General features: G+C 45.8%; 3 protein-coding genes across 57 annotated transcripts in view; 2 read left to right on the top strand and 1 right to left on the bottom strand.

The window, feature by feature from the left end:
- LOC127003989 (importin subunit beta-1-like) overlaps positions 1–13,392 on the top strand; it is a 29,750-nt gene extending 16,358 nt beyond the window's left edge. Inside the window, exons 10-13 of one of the 4 annotated variants that reach the window (XM_050871076.1) lie at positions 1,566–1,730; positions 11,638–11,784; positions 12,369–12,452; positions 13,334–13,392. In XM_050871076.1, coding sequence (XP_050727033.1) covers positions 1,566–1,730; positions 11,638–11,653 — 181 coding nt within the window. In that variant the 3' untranslated portion in view covers positions 11,654–11,784; positions 12,369–12,452; positions 13,334–13,392. Of the gene's footprint in view, positions 1–1,565; positions 1,731–2,423; positions 4,779–11,637; positions 11,785–12,368; positions 13,168–13,333 lie in introns of those variants that run through there. The other 3 variants (XM_050871075.1, XM_050871078.1, XM_050871077.1) reach the window with 3 other exon arrangements.
- Positions 5,285–10,055, bottom strand: LOC127003991 (uncharacterized). Of its 50 annotated transcripts, none has more exons than XM_050871085.1 (5): positions 7,031–8,743; positions 6,778–6,906; positions 6,610–6,693; positions 5,980–6,105; positions 5,285–5,937 (listed from the first exon to the last, which is right to left on the bottom strand). In XM_050871085.1, the coding sequence occupies exons 1-5, from the start codon at positions 7,931–7,933 to the stop codon at positions 5,746–5,748; spliced, it is 1,434 nt and encodes a 477-aa protein (XP_050727042.1). In that variant the 5' UTR covers positions 7,934–8,743; the 3' UTR covers positions 5,285–5,745. The 50 variants fall into 50 exon arrangements, 49 of the variants coding, with proteins under 49 accessions (XP_050727042.1, XP_050727044.1, XP_050727060.1 ...); XM_050871087.1 differs by having other exon boundaries at positions 5,980–6,021; positions 7,031–8,741; XM_050871103.1 differs by adding an exon at positions 6,358–6,483 and having other exon boundaries at positions 5,285–6,105; positions 6,652–6,693; positions 6,736–6,906; positions 7,031–8,740.
- Positions 13,393–15,673: 2,281 nt separating the features above from the next.
- The window catches only part of LOC127003990 (acetyl-coenzyme A synthetase, cytoplasmic-like), a 46,465-nt gene continuing 46,072 nt past the window's right edge, over positions 15,674–16,066 (top strand). For 2 of the 3 annotated variants that reach the window (XM_050871080.1, XM_050871079.1), the window contains exon 1: positions 15,674–16,053. In XM_050871080.1, coding sequence (XP_050727037.1) covers positions 15,743–16,053 — 311 coding nt within the window. In that variant the 5' untranslated portion in view covers positions 15,674–15,742. The remainder of the gene's footprint in view (positions 16,054–16,066) is intronic. The other variant, XM_050871081.1, reaches the window with a different exon arrangement.

The raw sequence follows: 16,066 nt of genomic DNA, 5'->3' as shown, positions 1-16,066 counted from the left end.
CCAGGGCAGCCTCTGGGGAAGTCTCAATGCAGGCCCCCTTCTCAGCTGAAGTACCTCCTGGCATCTTCTATTGACTTGCTCAAGCAACAAATTCTGTGGCTGTACCCTTGGCCTTCTGTCTTATAGAAACAACCTGATGAATAGGATCAGCTTCTGGGTACTGTGCCACATGCCTGTATAGCCAGAGTTGGCATTGACAAACTATGCGGGTAATGTATGTCGAATCAGTGTCACGGAGTAGTTGCTGGTTTGACTCAAGGTCATTCCAGTGATATCCCATGATTCTGCGCAAACACTTGTTATCAAAGGCATCAATCTGCATCTCCAAGTCGTCCTCTCCATGTCTTACAGCCATAGAGTAAAACAGGGAACATTAGCAACCCCCGTTCCCCTCTCCCCCTTCAAAAAATCTCATAAAATCCAAAAAACAAGAAGTAGAGGTCGGGGTCATGGCATGAGCCTCAACCTTGATCTGGTTTTGCTGAGGGGCTTGACTGGGCAGTAGGCTTCCCTGATGCATCTGCATTGGGCAAGCCTGCCATCAGTGACGGGTGTAGGGCAACGCCTACACGACCCCTACATCTCAAAGGAGGAAGGGCCCCCTAGCCCCTCCTTTTGTTTTGGGGGTTGCCAGGGTGGTGCAGAAATGGTACCCGCCCACAGACCCAGACCTGGGGTTAACCTTCGAAGGGTTCTGTGGGTGGTCTCCTGGAATGTCCAGCCTTTACAGGACTTCCAAATATTGAGCTTTCCTCTTCAGTTGCTGGATGTTGTCTGTTTGTGTGGGTGTTGAATTAGAGTCAGGAGTTGAGGAGTTGACTACTTTTGGCTCGAGTTGGAGTTCGGGTAAAAATATCTCCGACTCCTTTCGTGATCAATTTTCATGTGAAGTACTTGGGTGCACTGTCAGGCCAGTGTTGTCATTGTGGGAAATTCACACAAATTTGTGGGAGAAATTTGTAGTTGTGGAAGCTCTTGAAGGAGGACATTTCAACCAAGCAATTTGTGGGAAGTTTTTGTGGTAACGTTGCTTTAAGATGGATTTGTTTTGTGTGGAGATGTTATATTTCATGATGTTTCACATGAATCTGTAGATCATTGAGATGTACCCGATGACACGTGATACTTTCTTTCCCAGACGAGTCTGACAGGGGGTGTTGTTAGATTCGATGTCTGAATTTTTTAAATCCAACCCCTCAGTCATGCGTACTTATATGCACTAAACTACATGAGTTAAGATTAGGTTTGGATCTTGCGGTCATAATAGATGTGAAGCCAAGATTTAAGGGTAAGGTTTGATATCAAGAAATAAGGACATGCCCCTTGGTCCTTACTTGCCATTTGCTAATGTGCTTGTGCAACAAATTACTAGGAATGCAAACATTGTTAGGTAAAGATGTGGCAGGTTTCAAGGTCAGGACAACAGTACTGAAAGTTATGAGTAGTGGGCAATCTTTTCTCTTTAGACTAATAGCTTTCCTTTCTCTTCTAGCTTAACTTTCTGCACCTGTCCTACCTTCCCAAGAGTGAGTCTTTTTCTGATTCATGCATTTTACTTTGTACAGAGACCTGTGCTCAGTTTTTGGGGCTGACATGCTTCAACTTGTGGAGACAGATCCCATCGGCAACCTTCTTACCCAAGGTCGTCGTTCCAAAACCTCAAAGACTAAGACCTTGGCTATGTGGGCAACCAAAGAGATCCGGCGCCTGAAAAGCAACAACAGCACTTGGTAAGTACAAAGATGCAGGTAATGTATGGTTTTGGGAATTTAATGGCCTAAGGGTGTTTGCCAGTATACAGCACTCACTATTATGGGAATTCTTACAAATATTGAATCCAAATTTTCTTGCAGTGTCTTAAGAAGGGCTTAAATATTACTAAGGATTAGAAGTTGGAAGCTGTGATTTTTATTCACTTATTTAAAATGTGGGATTTTGAACTGATATTCTGTAAGTTGTGCATGCACCAAGGAACTGAGGTAAGTTTCCTTCAATACCCAAGATCTTTACATCAGTTTCTTAGGACATTGAAGCTGAGTTTGAGACTGATCAGCTGTTTCAGCTACTATATATAAAAACAGTTTGTAGGCAAGTAACAGTGGAGAGGAACTACACCTGTTCTAGCTAGGTACAACCATACACTAAATCTTCACATGAACTACACAGTATGATTCAGTTGGTGAGTGAGATGGTTGAATGGCTTATGTGGTTACAAAAGTGCTTCCCCTAACTGAGAGTGGAAGTCTAAACGTACTTATGTGTGCCTTGTTAGTTGTGCAGTCTTCTGTAGTATTGTGTATCTGGTTACTTAGTATTGGTGAGCTTTGCGTACCTGATAAACTAGCCAGAGCGACATGATAGGGAAATGACTTCCTGTAATGAGTGGCTGGAATATGTCACAAGTGTCATCTAACTGGTAGTAGCCCTTAACTTGGCTTTTCAGATGAGTGGCAAGTATAGTCTGTGGTGAGTCGATGCGATGAGTCAGATGCGGTGTGTCTGCATGGAGTGAGCGAAGAACGTTGGCCGGCTGTGGTGAGTGGTGACCGTTCAGCGGATGGGTTGTGTGGTGAGTGGACAAACGTGGACGATCGCAAGTGCGGCAGGTTGGCCGAATGTACGATGACAACCAGGTGGCCTCAGAAGAGTTTAGAAGTCAGTAGAAAAAAATTAAAATGATTAGTAAGATTCATAGGTGATATTAAGGAAAAGTATACAGTGCATCATTCCAGCTCAGAAGATCTGCCTCAGTTGATCTTAGAAAATTCTAAGCTTTTCCAAAAGTCCTGTTTCATACCTATGGTTTTAGAGAGCCAGTCCTTTCAAGTGCCTTTGTGGGAATGAATGGTGCTGTAACCTTGAATCTTGTACCCTACTGGTAACAATCCATCTGCTGTACAGACAACTTGGTGGTTCACTGTATTCTGTGGTATCTAGTCATGGGTACAAAGGATTCTTAACTACTATCCCTTCCATTCTGTAAATGTTAGTCTAATCTACTCCATAGACTGGGCAGCTGTGCTGCATTCTAGTACAGATATTTACAAGTTCCAGTTCTCCCAGTATTCTCATTGATTTTTGTCATTCAAAGGACTGCAGATTTCCTCAACTGACTTAACCTATTAAATTATCACTGGACTTGTAAATATTAATTTTGGACTTGCAGTTGGTCATTTTCCCATTAAGATACCTCTTCATTTTTTCCTTAACTTTCTGGTAACAGCACGTGTGTGTTTAGGGCACTAGAATGGGATAAGGCTTGAGTAGTTTATTAAAGTTTGAGGCAATACATCTTTCAAAATTGTTTGCCAACATAAATGTGAAAATAACTGATCATAACCCATCCATTTTTTCTAGTTTTATTCTTCAAGGTGGGTTATTGCTATTGCTTTAATGCCTTATATAAGCTAACAATTTTCATTGGTTTGAACAATCATTATAAAAAATTTGTAGTCTAATATGAGCAAAATTCTTGTTTGAAACTTATGATTGACCTCTATTAAAACTCAGTACCATAATGAAATTTTAGAGTATTTAAAATTCTGTAATGTCTAAGCCCTAAATGTGCAATGTGATGAGGCATAAAGTGTGAAAGTTTTTGGAAGATGCTGCTCTAACCCGCGGTCATTAGTGCTTGGACTCTTGGAGGACTTGTGTGAATGTACTGGCTTTGTGGGTTAAGGTTTTCTTCCATCAACTTAATCTGGTTTTTGGGTTAGTGCCAAAGTCCCCAACAGATAACTGGAGAGGTACAATGGTTCAATAGGTTTGGCCCCCATTGGCTGATGCTGAAGATCTAAGTCCATCTTGGAGACAGTGTTAGAGAACAACAGCATTGGCTTTAAAAATGAATAAAATTGTATGAGTTGCTGAGGTTCAAGTAGAACATCTTACCTATAACACTGCTCGAGAAGGAACAGATTTTGTGAACTACCAGATGAGCTGACCACAGGAGGGAGTATGTGTGTGATGAGGTCCTGTGACAGGTGAATGTTTGACTGTGATACGAGGCCCTGTGTGTGATGTGGCGTCATGTAAGTGAGCGTGTGGTGCAAGCTGATGTTCTGTCCAGTAATGCTAGTGTCTAGTGGTAAGAGTGGTGGATGCATGAAAATCATGAAGAAAGTGGTGTGACATATGAAGTGTCTGACCTGAAGATGAATGTCGGGTTTCCCCCAAGTGTGTTGCGGCATAAGTGGACGGTGTGGAACAGCCAGCGTGCATCCAGTGCTTCTTCTTTGCCATGTTAGCACATTTTCAGCATGACAAGCTAGGTGGGGTGTGAAAGCTCACCATATTTTCTCGGCTTGTCATGTTGCCATCCCTATACCCCCTCCCCTCCCCCCCTCCCCCAGTGACGTGACTTAGTGACTGAGGGTGTGAGTGCAAACTTGTCGTTCTTGAAGGACGTGTGACTGTGATACTGTGTTCCTCTAGTGCAAATGTTAATGCGCGAGTGTGTACATTCCACCAGTTGGTGTAGTATTAGTGTACAGAAAACAACAACACAAGCTTCACAGGTGAACCTGCGACACATGTTCACAGTTTAGCTTATTTAGTTCTGTAACCTGTTATTTCCTCAGTATAGACATCTTTTCTCCATTCATTTTACAAGGAATCGCTTCAGTAAGTGGAAATACCCAGCGTATATTTTTTCACTTCCATGTTACGTTAATTTCTAATTTGTGATTAGTTTTTGGATACTTTAAGGTGAATAAGTTTTAATGGACTCGTGTACCATATTTACGAATGCTACATTTGAATAAATAAGTTTGTGAGGAACTTGTTTTCTTTCCCCATCTTCTCTCTTGTCCCTCTTTTTCACAGTTCTTGTTAGGGTATGACAGTTGAATGGTAGCCAAAATTGCAACATGCTTAGTTTGTATTATATTAAGGTAGCTTTGCTTTAGCATTTCATGCTTTAGGTATTGATGTCAGGGTTATGTACAGGTTACTAGGGTGTGTATGGTTACTGTTTTTACAATGATACAGTGTGATAGTATCAAACATTTTAACCATTAAGAGAAATACATGGAGGTGACACCATTTGTTCATAGTAATATCAAATATGCAATTTTGGTCATACTTGTTACAGCCACTGTGCTTCCACATCCCATTCTCGACTCAACCCCCCTCACCTCCTTCCTTGACCTCCACAGCCTCCTCCTTAATCTCCACATTCTTATTCTCTTCCTCCACAGCCTCCTCCTTAATCTCCACAGCTTTATTCTCATCCTCCACAACCTCATCTACCTCCACGGCCTCATTCTAATCCTCCACAACCTCATCCTTGAACCCCACAGCCTAGTTTTCATCCTCCATACCCTCATTCTCCTCAGCCTTCACCTCGACCTCCACAGCCTCATTCTTATCCTCTACAACAGTGGTTCCCAACCTTTTTTTCAGGCAACCCCAATCATGCACCTCTAGACATGACTGCAGCCCCAGTAGTTTAGTTGTATATGTGTTATCATAATATAATAACACTATGTTTGATATTTTGAGGTCTTGGCGACCCCAGGAAAAATGCTTGGCGACCCCAGGATTGGGAAAGGGGGCTCTACAACCTCCTCCTCGACTTCCACAGCCTCATTCTCATCCACCACAACCTCCTCCTCGACCTCCACAGCCTCATCCACAACCTCCTCCTCGCCTTCCACAGCCTCATTTTCATCCTCCACAACCTCCTCCTCGACCTCCACAGCCTCATCCACAACCTCCTCCTCGCCTTCCACAGCCTCATTCTCATCCTCCACAACCTCCTCCTCGACCTCCAGCCTCATCCACAACTTCCTCCTCGCCTTCCACAGCCTCATTCTCATCCTCCACAGCCTCATTCTCATCCTCCACAACGTCCTCCTCGCCTTCCACAGCCTCATTCTCATCCTCCACAACGTCCTCCTCGCCTTCCACAGCCTCATTCTCATCCTCCACAACCTCCTAATTGCCTTCCACAGCCTCATTCTCATCCTCCACAACCTCCTCCTTAACTTCCACAGCCTCATTCTTATCCTCCACAACCTCCTCCTTAACTTTCACAGCCTCATTCTTCTCCTCCACAACCTCCTCCTCGCCTTCCACAGCCTCATTCTTATCCTCCACAACCTCCTCCTTAAATTCCACAGCCTCGTTCTTATCCTCCACATCCTCCTCCTAGCCTTCCACAGCCTCATTCTCATCCTCCACAACCTCCTCCTTAAATTCCACAGCCTCATTCTTATCCTCCACATCCTCCTCCTCGACCTCCACAGCCTCATTCTTATCCTCCACAACCTCCTCCTTAACTTCCACAGCCTCATTCTTCTCCTCCACAACCTCCTCCTCGCCTTCCACAGCCTCATTCTTTTCCTCCACAACCTCCTCCTTAAATTCCACAGCCTCATTCTTATCCTCCACATCCTCCTCCTAGCCTTCCACAGCCTCATTCTCATCCTCCACAACCTCCTCCTCGCCTTCCACAGCCTCATTCTCATCCTCCACAACCTCCTCCTCGACCTCCACAGCCTCATTCTTATCCTCCACAACCTCCTCCTCGACCTCCACAGCCTCATTCTCATCCTCCACAACCTCCTCCTCGACCTCCACAGCCTCATTCTTATCCTCCACAACCTCCTCCTTAACTTCCACAGCCTCATTCTTATCCTCCACAACCTCCTCCTTAACTTCCACAGCCTCATTCTTATCCTCCACAACCTCCTCCTTAACTTCCATAGCCTCATTCTTATCCTCCACAACCTCCTCCACGCCTTCCACAGCCTCATTCTTATCCTCCACAACCTCCTCCTTAACTTCCACAGCCTCATTCTTATCCTCCACATCCTCCTCCTCGCCTTCCACAGCCTCATTCTCATCCTCCACAACCTCCTCCTCGCCTTCCACAGCCTCATTCTCATCCTCCACAACCTCCTCCTCGCCTTCCACAGCCTCATTCTTTTCCTCCACAACCTCAGCCTAAAGTTCCACAGCCTCATTTATCCTCCTCCACAACCTCCTCCTATCCTTCCACAGCCTCATTCTCATCCTCCACAACCTCCTCGCCTTCCACAGCCTCATTCTCATCCTCCACAACCTCCTCCTCGACCTCCACAGCCTCATTCTTATCCTCCACAACCTCCTTAACTTCCACAGCCTCATTCTTATCCTCCACAACCTCCTCCTTAACTTCCACAGCCTCATTCTTATCCTCCACAACCTCCTCCTTAACTTCCATAGCCTCATTCTTATCCTCCACAACCTCCTCCACGCCTTCCACAGCCTCATTCTTATCCTCCACAACCTCCTCCTTAAGTTCCACAGCCTCATTCTTATCCTCCACAGCCTCCTCCTCGCCTTCCACAGCCTCATTCTCATCCTCCACAACCTCCTCCTCGCCTTCCACAGCCTCATTCTCATCCTCCACAACCTCCTCCTCGACCTCCACAGCCTCATTCTTATCCTCCACAGCCTCCTCCTCGCCTTCCACAGCCTCATTCTCATCCTCCACAACCTCCTCCTTAACTTCCACAGCCTCATTCTTATCCTCCACAACCTCCTCCTCGCCTTCCACAGCCTCATTCTTATCCTCCACAACCTCCTCCTCGCCTTCCACAGCCTCATTCTTATCCTCCACAACCTCCTCCTTAACTTCCACAGCCTCATTCTTATCCTCCACATCCTCCTCCTCACCTTCTACAGCCTCATTCTCATCCTCCACAGCCTCCTCCTCGACCTCCACAGCCTCATTTTCATCCTCCGCAACCTCTTCGACCTCCACAGCCTCATTCTCATCCTCCACAACCTCCTCTTCGACCTCCACAGCCTCATTTTCATCCTCCACAACCGCTTCGACCTCCGCAGCCTCATTCTTATCCTCCACAACCTCCTCTTCGACCTCCACAGCTTCATTTTCATCCTCCACAACCACCTCCTCCGACCTCCAGAGCCTCATTCTCATCCTCCACAACCTCCCTCGACCTCCTCAGCCTCATTCTCAATCTCCTTGACTCCAAAATCTTTTGACCTTCAGAACCCTTCCTCAACTTCTACAACTTTCCCCTTGCCCTCCACAACCTCTAGGACCATTTACTTGACCTGCATGACCTCCTCGACCTCCACAACCTCCTTGAACTCAAAACCTTGACTAACAGAACTCTTCACTTTCACTTTGACATTCACAAGCTTATCCTCGACATCCACAACCTACTTAAACCCCACAACCTACTCAAACCCCACAACCTACTCAACATCCACTACTTCCTTGATCTCAACACCTTGACCACAGCCTCATCAACCTCCACAACCTCATTATCCCCCATGATCTCATGAACCTCACTAACCCTATTAACCCCCATGACCATCAACCTCATTAAACTCCATGATCTCATGAACCTCACTAACCCTATTAACCCCCATGACCATCAGCCTCATTAAACCCCATGATCTCATGAACCTCACTAACCCTATTAACCCCCATGACCATCAACCTCATTAATCCCCATAACCTCTTCAACCCCCACAACTTCCTCCTTAACCTCCACAACCTCATCAACCCCCACAACCTCCTCTTCAACCCCCTCAATCCCCACAACCTCCTCTTCAACTCCTGTAACCTCCTCCTCAACCCCAACAACCTCCTCTTCAACTGCCATAACCTCCTCCTTAACCCCTACAACCTCATCAACCTCCTCAACCTTCTCAACCCCCACAACCTCCTCAATCCCCACAACCCCCTCAATCCGGACAACCTCCTCAATCCCCACAACCTAACCTCCTCATCAACCCATAACCTCCTCATCAACCTGCACAACCTCAACACAACCTCCTCATCAACCCCACAACCTCATCAACCCCCACAACCTCCTCAACCCCCACAACCTCCTCCTCAACCCCCACAACTCCCACAACCTCCTCCTTAACCCCCACAACCTCCTCCTTAACCCCCACTACCTCCTCAACCCCCACAACCTCCTCCTCAACTCTCACAACCTCCTCCTTAACCCCCACAACCTCCTTAACCCCCACAACCTCTTTCTTAACCCCCACAACCTCTTTCTTAACCCCCGCAACCTCCTTAACTCTGACAACCTCCTCAACCCCCACAACCTCTACAACTCACAACCTCCTCAATCCCCACAATCTTCTCAACCCCCACAACCTCCTCATTAACCCCCACAACCTACAACCCCCACAACCTCCTCAAGCCCCACAAACTCATTCTCACCCCCACAATCTCCTCAACCCCCACAACCTCCTCCTCAACCCCCACAACCTTCTCAACCCCCACAACCTCCTAAACTCCCACAACCTCCTCAACCCCGACAACCTCCTCCTTAACCCCCACAACCTCCTCCTTAACCCCCACTACCTCCTACCATGCTGCATGGTTCTTTTTCCTTTCCTGCCAGCTTTGGCTGGAGGGATGGGGGGGTGGGGAGGAGCCTTCGCCTTTGCTGTCCTTCATCTTCCACCTTTGATTAGATAGTTAGTGTAGCTTGTCACAAACAACCTCGTAAGGACCAGCAGGTCTGCTGTTGTTTGTTCTTCCTTTGTGTTCCTTTGTGTTCAACCCCCACAACCTCCTCCTCAACTCTCACAACCTCCTCCTTAACCTCCACAACCTCCTTAACCCCCACAACCTCTTTCTTTACCCCCACAACCTCCTCAACCCCCACAACCTCCTTAACCCTGGCAACCTCCTCCTCAACCCCCCACAACCTCTACAACTCACAACCTCCTCAATCCCCACAATCTTCTCAACCCCCACAACCTCCTTAACCCCCACAACCTCCTCATTAACCCCCACAACCTCCTCATTAACCCCCACAACCTACAACCCCCACAACCTCCTCAATCCCCACAAACTCATTCTCTCCCCCACAATCTCCTCAACCCCCACCACCTCCTCTTCAACCCCCACAACCTTCTCAACCCCCACAACCTCCTTAACCCCCACAACCTACAACCCCCACAACCTCCTCAATCCCCGCAAATTCATTCTCACCCCCACAATCTCCAACCCCCACTACCTCCTCTTCAACCACCACAACCTCCTCAGCTCCCACAACTTCCTCCTTAACCCCCACAAACTCCTCCTACACCCCCACAACCTCCTCAACCCACACAACCTCCTTAACCCCCACAACCTCCTCCTCAACCCCCACATACTTCTCAACCCCCACAACCTCCTCCTCAACTCCCACAACCTCCGCAACCCCCACAACCTCCTCAACCCCCACACCTCCTCCTCAACTCTCACAACCTCCTCCTTACCCCCACAACCTCCTTAACCCCTCATCAACCCCCACAACCTACAACCCCACAACCTACAACCCCCACAACCTCCTCAAACCCCACAACCTCCTACTCAACCCCCACAACCTCATCCTCAACCCCACAACCTCCTCAATCCCCACAAACTCCTCCTCACCCCCACAACCTCCTTAACCCCACAAACTCCTCCTTAACCCCCACAAACTCCTCCTTAACCCCCACAAACTCCTCCTTAACCCCCACAACCTCCTTAACCCCTACAACCTCCTCCTTAACCCCCACAACCTCTTGAACCCCACATACTTCTCAACCCCCACAACCTCAACTCCCACAACCTCCTCAACCCCCACAGCCTACTTCTTAACCACCACAACCACTTCTTCAACCCCCACATACTTCTCAACCCCTACATCCTCCTCAACCCCCACAACCTCCTCCTTAACCCCCACAACCTCCTCCTTAACCCCACAACCTCTTCTTCAGCCCCCACATACTTCTCAACCCCTACAACCTCCTCAACTCCCACAACCTCCTCAACCCCCACAAGCTCCTTAACCCCCACATACTTCTCAACCCCCACAACTTCAACCCCCACAACCTCCTTAACCCCCACAACCTCCAAGTCGCACAACCTCCTCAACCCCCACAACTTTCAATCCCCACAACCTTCTCAACTCCCACAACCACCTCAACCCCCACATCCTCATTAACCCCAACAAAATCCTCATCAACCCCCACAACCTCCTTCCTAATTAACGAGTTGTGGCGCCATGAGCGTATACCTCATTCAGTCAATCAATCCTTAATATCCACAACCTCTTGTTATGATCATCTTTCTCAACCCCTACAACCTACTCAGCCATGATAATTTCTCAACCCCACAACCCTGTACCATTATCACCTTTCAACCCCCACAACCTACTCAATATTAGCGAATCCGACTAAATTCTTTACAGCTTTACCAGTATGGAGGCAAGATTTGCATACAAAAATCTGCTGTGGTGTCACCTCCATGTATTTAACTATGATGTTTATCCTATAAAGCGTTGATATGTCAATGTGTCCTTTGATGTGTCTTACACATCTGTCACGCTTCATATATATGTGAAACGACAGTTTGTTAATTTTCTTGTCGCTGTGTGAAATTTTTATAAGTTTAAACTGCAGTAAAACTAAGTGTTGATGTCCTACTGGTGTGTTGGCAACAGTTGCTTTGTATACTGGTAACCTGGAGACCGTGGCTGTCATGCCGCCCGGTGCCCAGTATTGCCGTGTGGCCACGCCTGGCCCAGCGATAATCTGGTGGATGTGAGAGCCTGTCAGTGTAGGAAAAAGAATTGGGTCATAACTCTGGTTTGGTAAAATTAACTTGGTGTTTTTCGTATACAGGATTGCTGCAGACTAAATGGGTGACTTTGGTTGGTTGTGGCGCGAGCAAGCGGCAGCTGCTTTGCTCTGGTGGTCGTGCGTTGCCACGATACGAGGAGCAGCCAGTTCACCTGTGTTCCTGCTGTAAGAAACACTGGCACTGCAGTAGTAAGTCTTATCTTCGAGTTCATTTCAGTCACATAGCCCGGTTGAAACTTGTGTTTACAGTAACGTTTAAATGCTTTTAAAGTGTTACCACTAAACGACGCTATTATTTGTTACCAATACAGTAAAATGTAGTACATAATTTTGTGAATCGTAGTATGAACTCTATGGGTGCTGGATCACTGCTTCGAGTAGGTGTTTTAACGTGCCTTTTTTAATGCCAGTGAAATTTCCAGAAGACATGATTCTTATGAAATTTGATAATGTGTGCGTGCGTGAATGTGAGTCGTTATTTGAGTGCGTAAGTGAAAGGGGTGTCATAACGCTATGATCACTTTATGCGGCTACAATATCCTGCAAACGAACAGGGTTGATGGCCAGTCTGGTTACACAATTGGTGCAAGTCAAATTTGTATGTAATGTTAACATTCCACGAGAAAACTGTAACCAAGAAAAATCCAAGATGAAAAGTGACACAAGTCTGACCCCTCTTTGGTTTGTATGCGTGCGTGTGTATTTTTCAGTGTTTTTGGCATATTGAATCGAAGAGCAACTGCACGCAAGGGGTGATACATATTTTTCCCCAGGGCACGAGTGATTGGCGGGGAAAGACAGCATGACCTCGATCAGTGTCTTCATTCTGCTGGGCCTGCACTGGGTCCACAGTCAGGGTGAGGGTGGTCTACTTGATGGTGTGCTACTGTCATCCCTCCATTTCTTTACGTTTCACCACGGGCTGTAACTTTTCATTAATCCACTTTCATTCATCGATTCAGTATAATTCCTTTCCTTTCAGTCTTGCCTTCCCCACAACACATTTACTGGCCGCGTATCATCCACCTCCCCCATCACGATCCACCTACTCTTTCCCCTGGCTTCAAATGGGTATTTTCACACCCACTTGTTCCCTCACATGGAGTTCTTATCAAAGTTTTCACCCTTATCACCTCGTCCCCCTCGTCCTTCCTCACCACTACAATGCGCCTCCCCTCCCAGTTTTCCCTCATCTCACCACACATTCCCTGCCCTATCAGTGACTGCATTTTCCCACATTCTCGTCAGAAATGTTCGGCTGTTCCACTTGAATGTGTTTTTATTTTCTTCTTCTTCTTCTTATTCTTCTTATTCTTATTATTATTATTATTATTATTATTATTATTATTATTATTATTATTATTATTATTCGTCTACTGCTTCATTCCCTTTATTCATGAATCTGACTTTTATTATTTCTTGCATTGATGTTCTTTCGGTCTGGGTATCAGGCGATATGCTACAATTATTACTGCTAATCTTATAAATTCATTATTATTTTAGGCATTAATTTCACCCATTTCCCGTCATTTGCGTACTGCAACACACACACAAACACACTCTCTCTCTCTCTCTCTCTCTCTCTCTCATACACACACACACACACACACACACACACACACACACACACACGCACACACGCACACACCATGTATGTACCGTCCACAGCTACTGATGACAGAATCGAGTGCTACTTGGACGAGAATATGGCCAAAGACAACCCCAATAACATCTACAGGTGCAGCAAGACGGAAAAGTGCTGCAAAGAGGGTGGGTTACCCAGTTGCTGTAGCGAGAAGCCCACGTCTGTTGCCGCGTGGGAACAAGTAAGAGATGAGGGATATGTAGTGGTGGTCATGACACAGTGTTTTACTTAATTTTATTTGGATATTGCGTTACTATACCTGATTTTTTTTAACTTCCTTAATTCTGAGTATTATAATTGAGGGTATGGTGGAGTGGCAGATTGCCTAATAATTGTGTATATTTATATCTTATACACAAAAACTAGGCCAAGCTCTGGGGAACCCTGGCGGCTATGATCATTGTACTTGCGCTACTCATGTGGTACTGCCGCCACGACGGGAACTGCTGCGGCAACAAGAAGGGCCAGCGAAGGAAGGGTTGCTGCTGCTGCTGCGGTTCCTCCTCCAGGAATCCTGACGACTCGGACATGTATGTTCCAAGCGGCCACACACGTGTAATGCGTGACAATAGAACCATGTCACCGTTCCTCAATGATGTATTGCATTCTTTTTATTTGCTTGTATTTTGTTTTTACTTAATTTATCCCTGCTGTTCCCTTAGCGAGATCACGACTGGGCCTGAGGGGAAGCAGCCACTCGAGTACGCAGATTTGAAAGAGGAAAGGGAGTAATGATGCGTAATCTCGTCGCCACCCCCAGTGCTGATTGTTGTTGACTCCAGCCACGGACGCTGAATGGGGACGAGCGACACCCACTGCAGAGAAACTTCGATTTGTTGAGGTCCTTGAGAAAGGTATCACGCTGGTTGTAGAGGGTTCTTCATACTGTGGAACACAGTGATAGCTAAAAGAAATGTGCACGTTGTGCGTTTGCATTGCAGCATACCACACGGTTGTATATGTAAAGGCATTGAAAGTGTCAGTGTGTGTAGCAATCATCGATGAAGTTTGTTTATTTAAGTACATAAACATATTTGTTTGAATAATAACCTTTTCTTGTAATTAACCAATGAATTGAGCACCGCAACGTTCTGTTGTTTTATTTAATTCTTAAATTAAGAGTTGTTACTAAGAAGAAAAAAACTCCAAACTTTCTCTTTATTTTTAGCTAGCCTGCACAATAAAAAATGGATGTAACAAACTGCATCTATGTGTGGATAGAAATGTGCGAGGAGTTAACGTTAATGGGTATACCACAGAGTTATATACATGTATATAACTCTGTGGGGTATACACACACACACACACTATATATATATATATATATATATATATATATATATATAGATATATATATATATATATATATATATATATATATATATATATATATATATATATATATATATATATATATATATATATATTTACATAGCAAAATAGGTTATGTATTCATTGACTGCATTTTCGGTCTTAATTAGATAATGTGAATGAGGTAGGTGTTCCTCAGATTCAAAGACTCAAGGCTTTGAATCTGATTAGAGCAATGGTTTCTTGATATATTTTATTGATCCAAAAATACAATCAGGTAGATGGAAGACATTTGCTATTCCCCCTCCAAGCAACATCGAAAAGTAGGCTACCATGATTGAAAAAAGGAGAAATAAGTACATTATTGTAGTTATGCAAGAAAAGGGGCCGGTCGTGCTAGCTTTTGGAGTAAGCTCTAAGCACTGCGTGGTCCTTGTTGTCTAGTGCTATAGTGCCTGTAATCAACTGGAATGTCTTATCAACACTTATAAGTAGATGATTACAGTCGATAATGAAAAAAATTAAGCGATGACAGTGCCTCCGTGATCTCTAGCACGTACTTTGTCAATGAGAATAATGGACCGCATGCCAGTAGGGTAAAAGTATAGAATGCACGTGCTGACCCAAGTGACAGTCTGTAACACTAGCTTTGTTGCTTGCCTCACGATCGAAAGGTTGCGGGTTCAAGTGTCTTTGCTACATACCGTGGTCTGAGGAATTCTTCAATCACATAATTATTATCAGCAGCTCTTTGAGCTGGGCGCAGATTCCTCCAGATCGGGATCGAACCCGTGCCTCCGGATTTGTAGCCAGGCCTACTATACATCAACAGGGAGTTAGTTTTTTTTTTTTCTTTCTTTTTTTCTTTTATTCCTGGAAGTCCTTAGAATAATAGGAAGACTAAAGTACACATTATCCAGCTCACCCCGACTGAGTCCTGGTAAATTGTAACACTTCTTTGGTGGTTTAGTTTTGATTGTGCATACACTATATAGGTTTGTCAGTATTCTGTATATGATTACGTACATAGAGAGAGAGAGAGAGAGAGAGGGGTGGGTGGGGTGGGTGGGGGAGCAGCAGCAGCAGCTGGCCGCTACACAGGCAAGGCCGCGGAGCCCCGCGGAGGCCGGAGCGCGGTCGCGGCGTCAGTTGGTGTTTGGCCGCCGTGACGGGAGGGTTAAGGTTGACACGATGCCGAAGGAAATAGCCAACATGTTCAATCCGGCCCTCAAAGTATCCCAAATCTCGCACTGTTCCTCCATGGAACAGTACAAGCAGATGCACGAGAAGTCCCTCAAGGACCCCGAGGCGTTCTGGGGGGAGATAGCCAAGCAGTTCCATTTCGAGGAGAAGGTGAAAGGCAAATTTCTGGACTACAATTTTGACACTTCGAAAGGAAAGATATTTGTGCGTTGGATGGAAGGCGCCAAGACCAACATTTGCTACAACTGTCTTGATCGGCATGTCCTGGCGGGCAAGGGAGAGCAAATCGCTTTCTACTGGTGAGTCTGAGAA

Source organism: Eriocheir sinensis, chromosome 27, assembly GCF_024679095.1.
Source record: "Eriocheir sinensis breed Jianghai 21 chromosome 27, ASM2467909v1, whole genome shotgun sequence".
Lineage (NCBI taxonomy): Eukaryota > Metazoa > Arthropoda > Malacostraca > Decapoda > Varunidae > Eriocheir > Eriocheir sinensis.
This window is presented reverse-complemented; position numbering and strand designations above follow the sequence as displayed.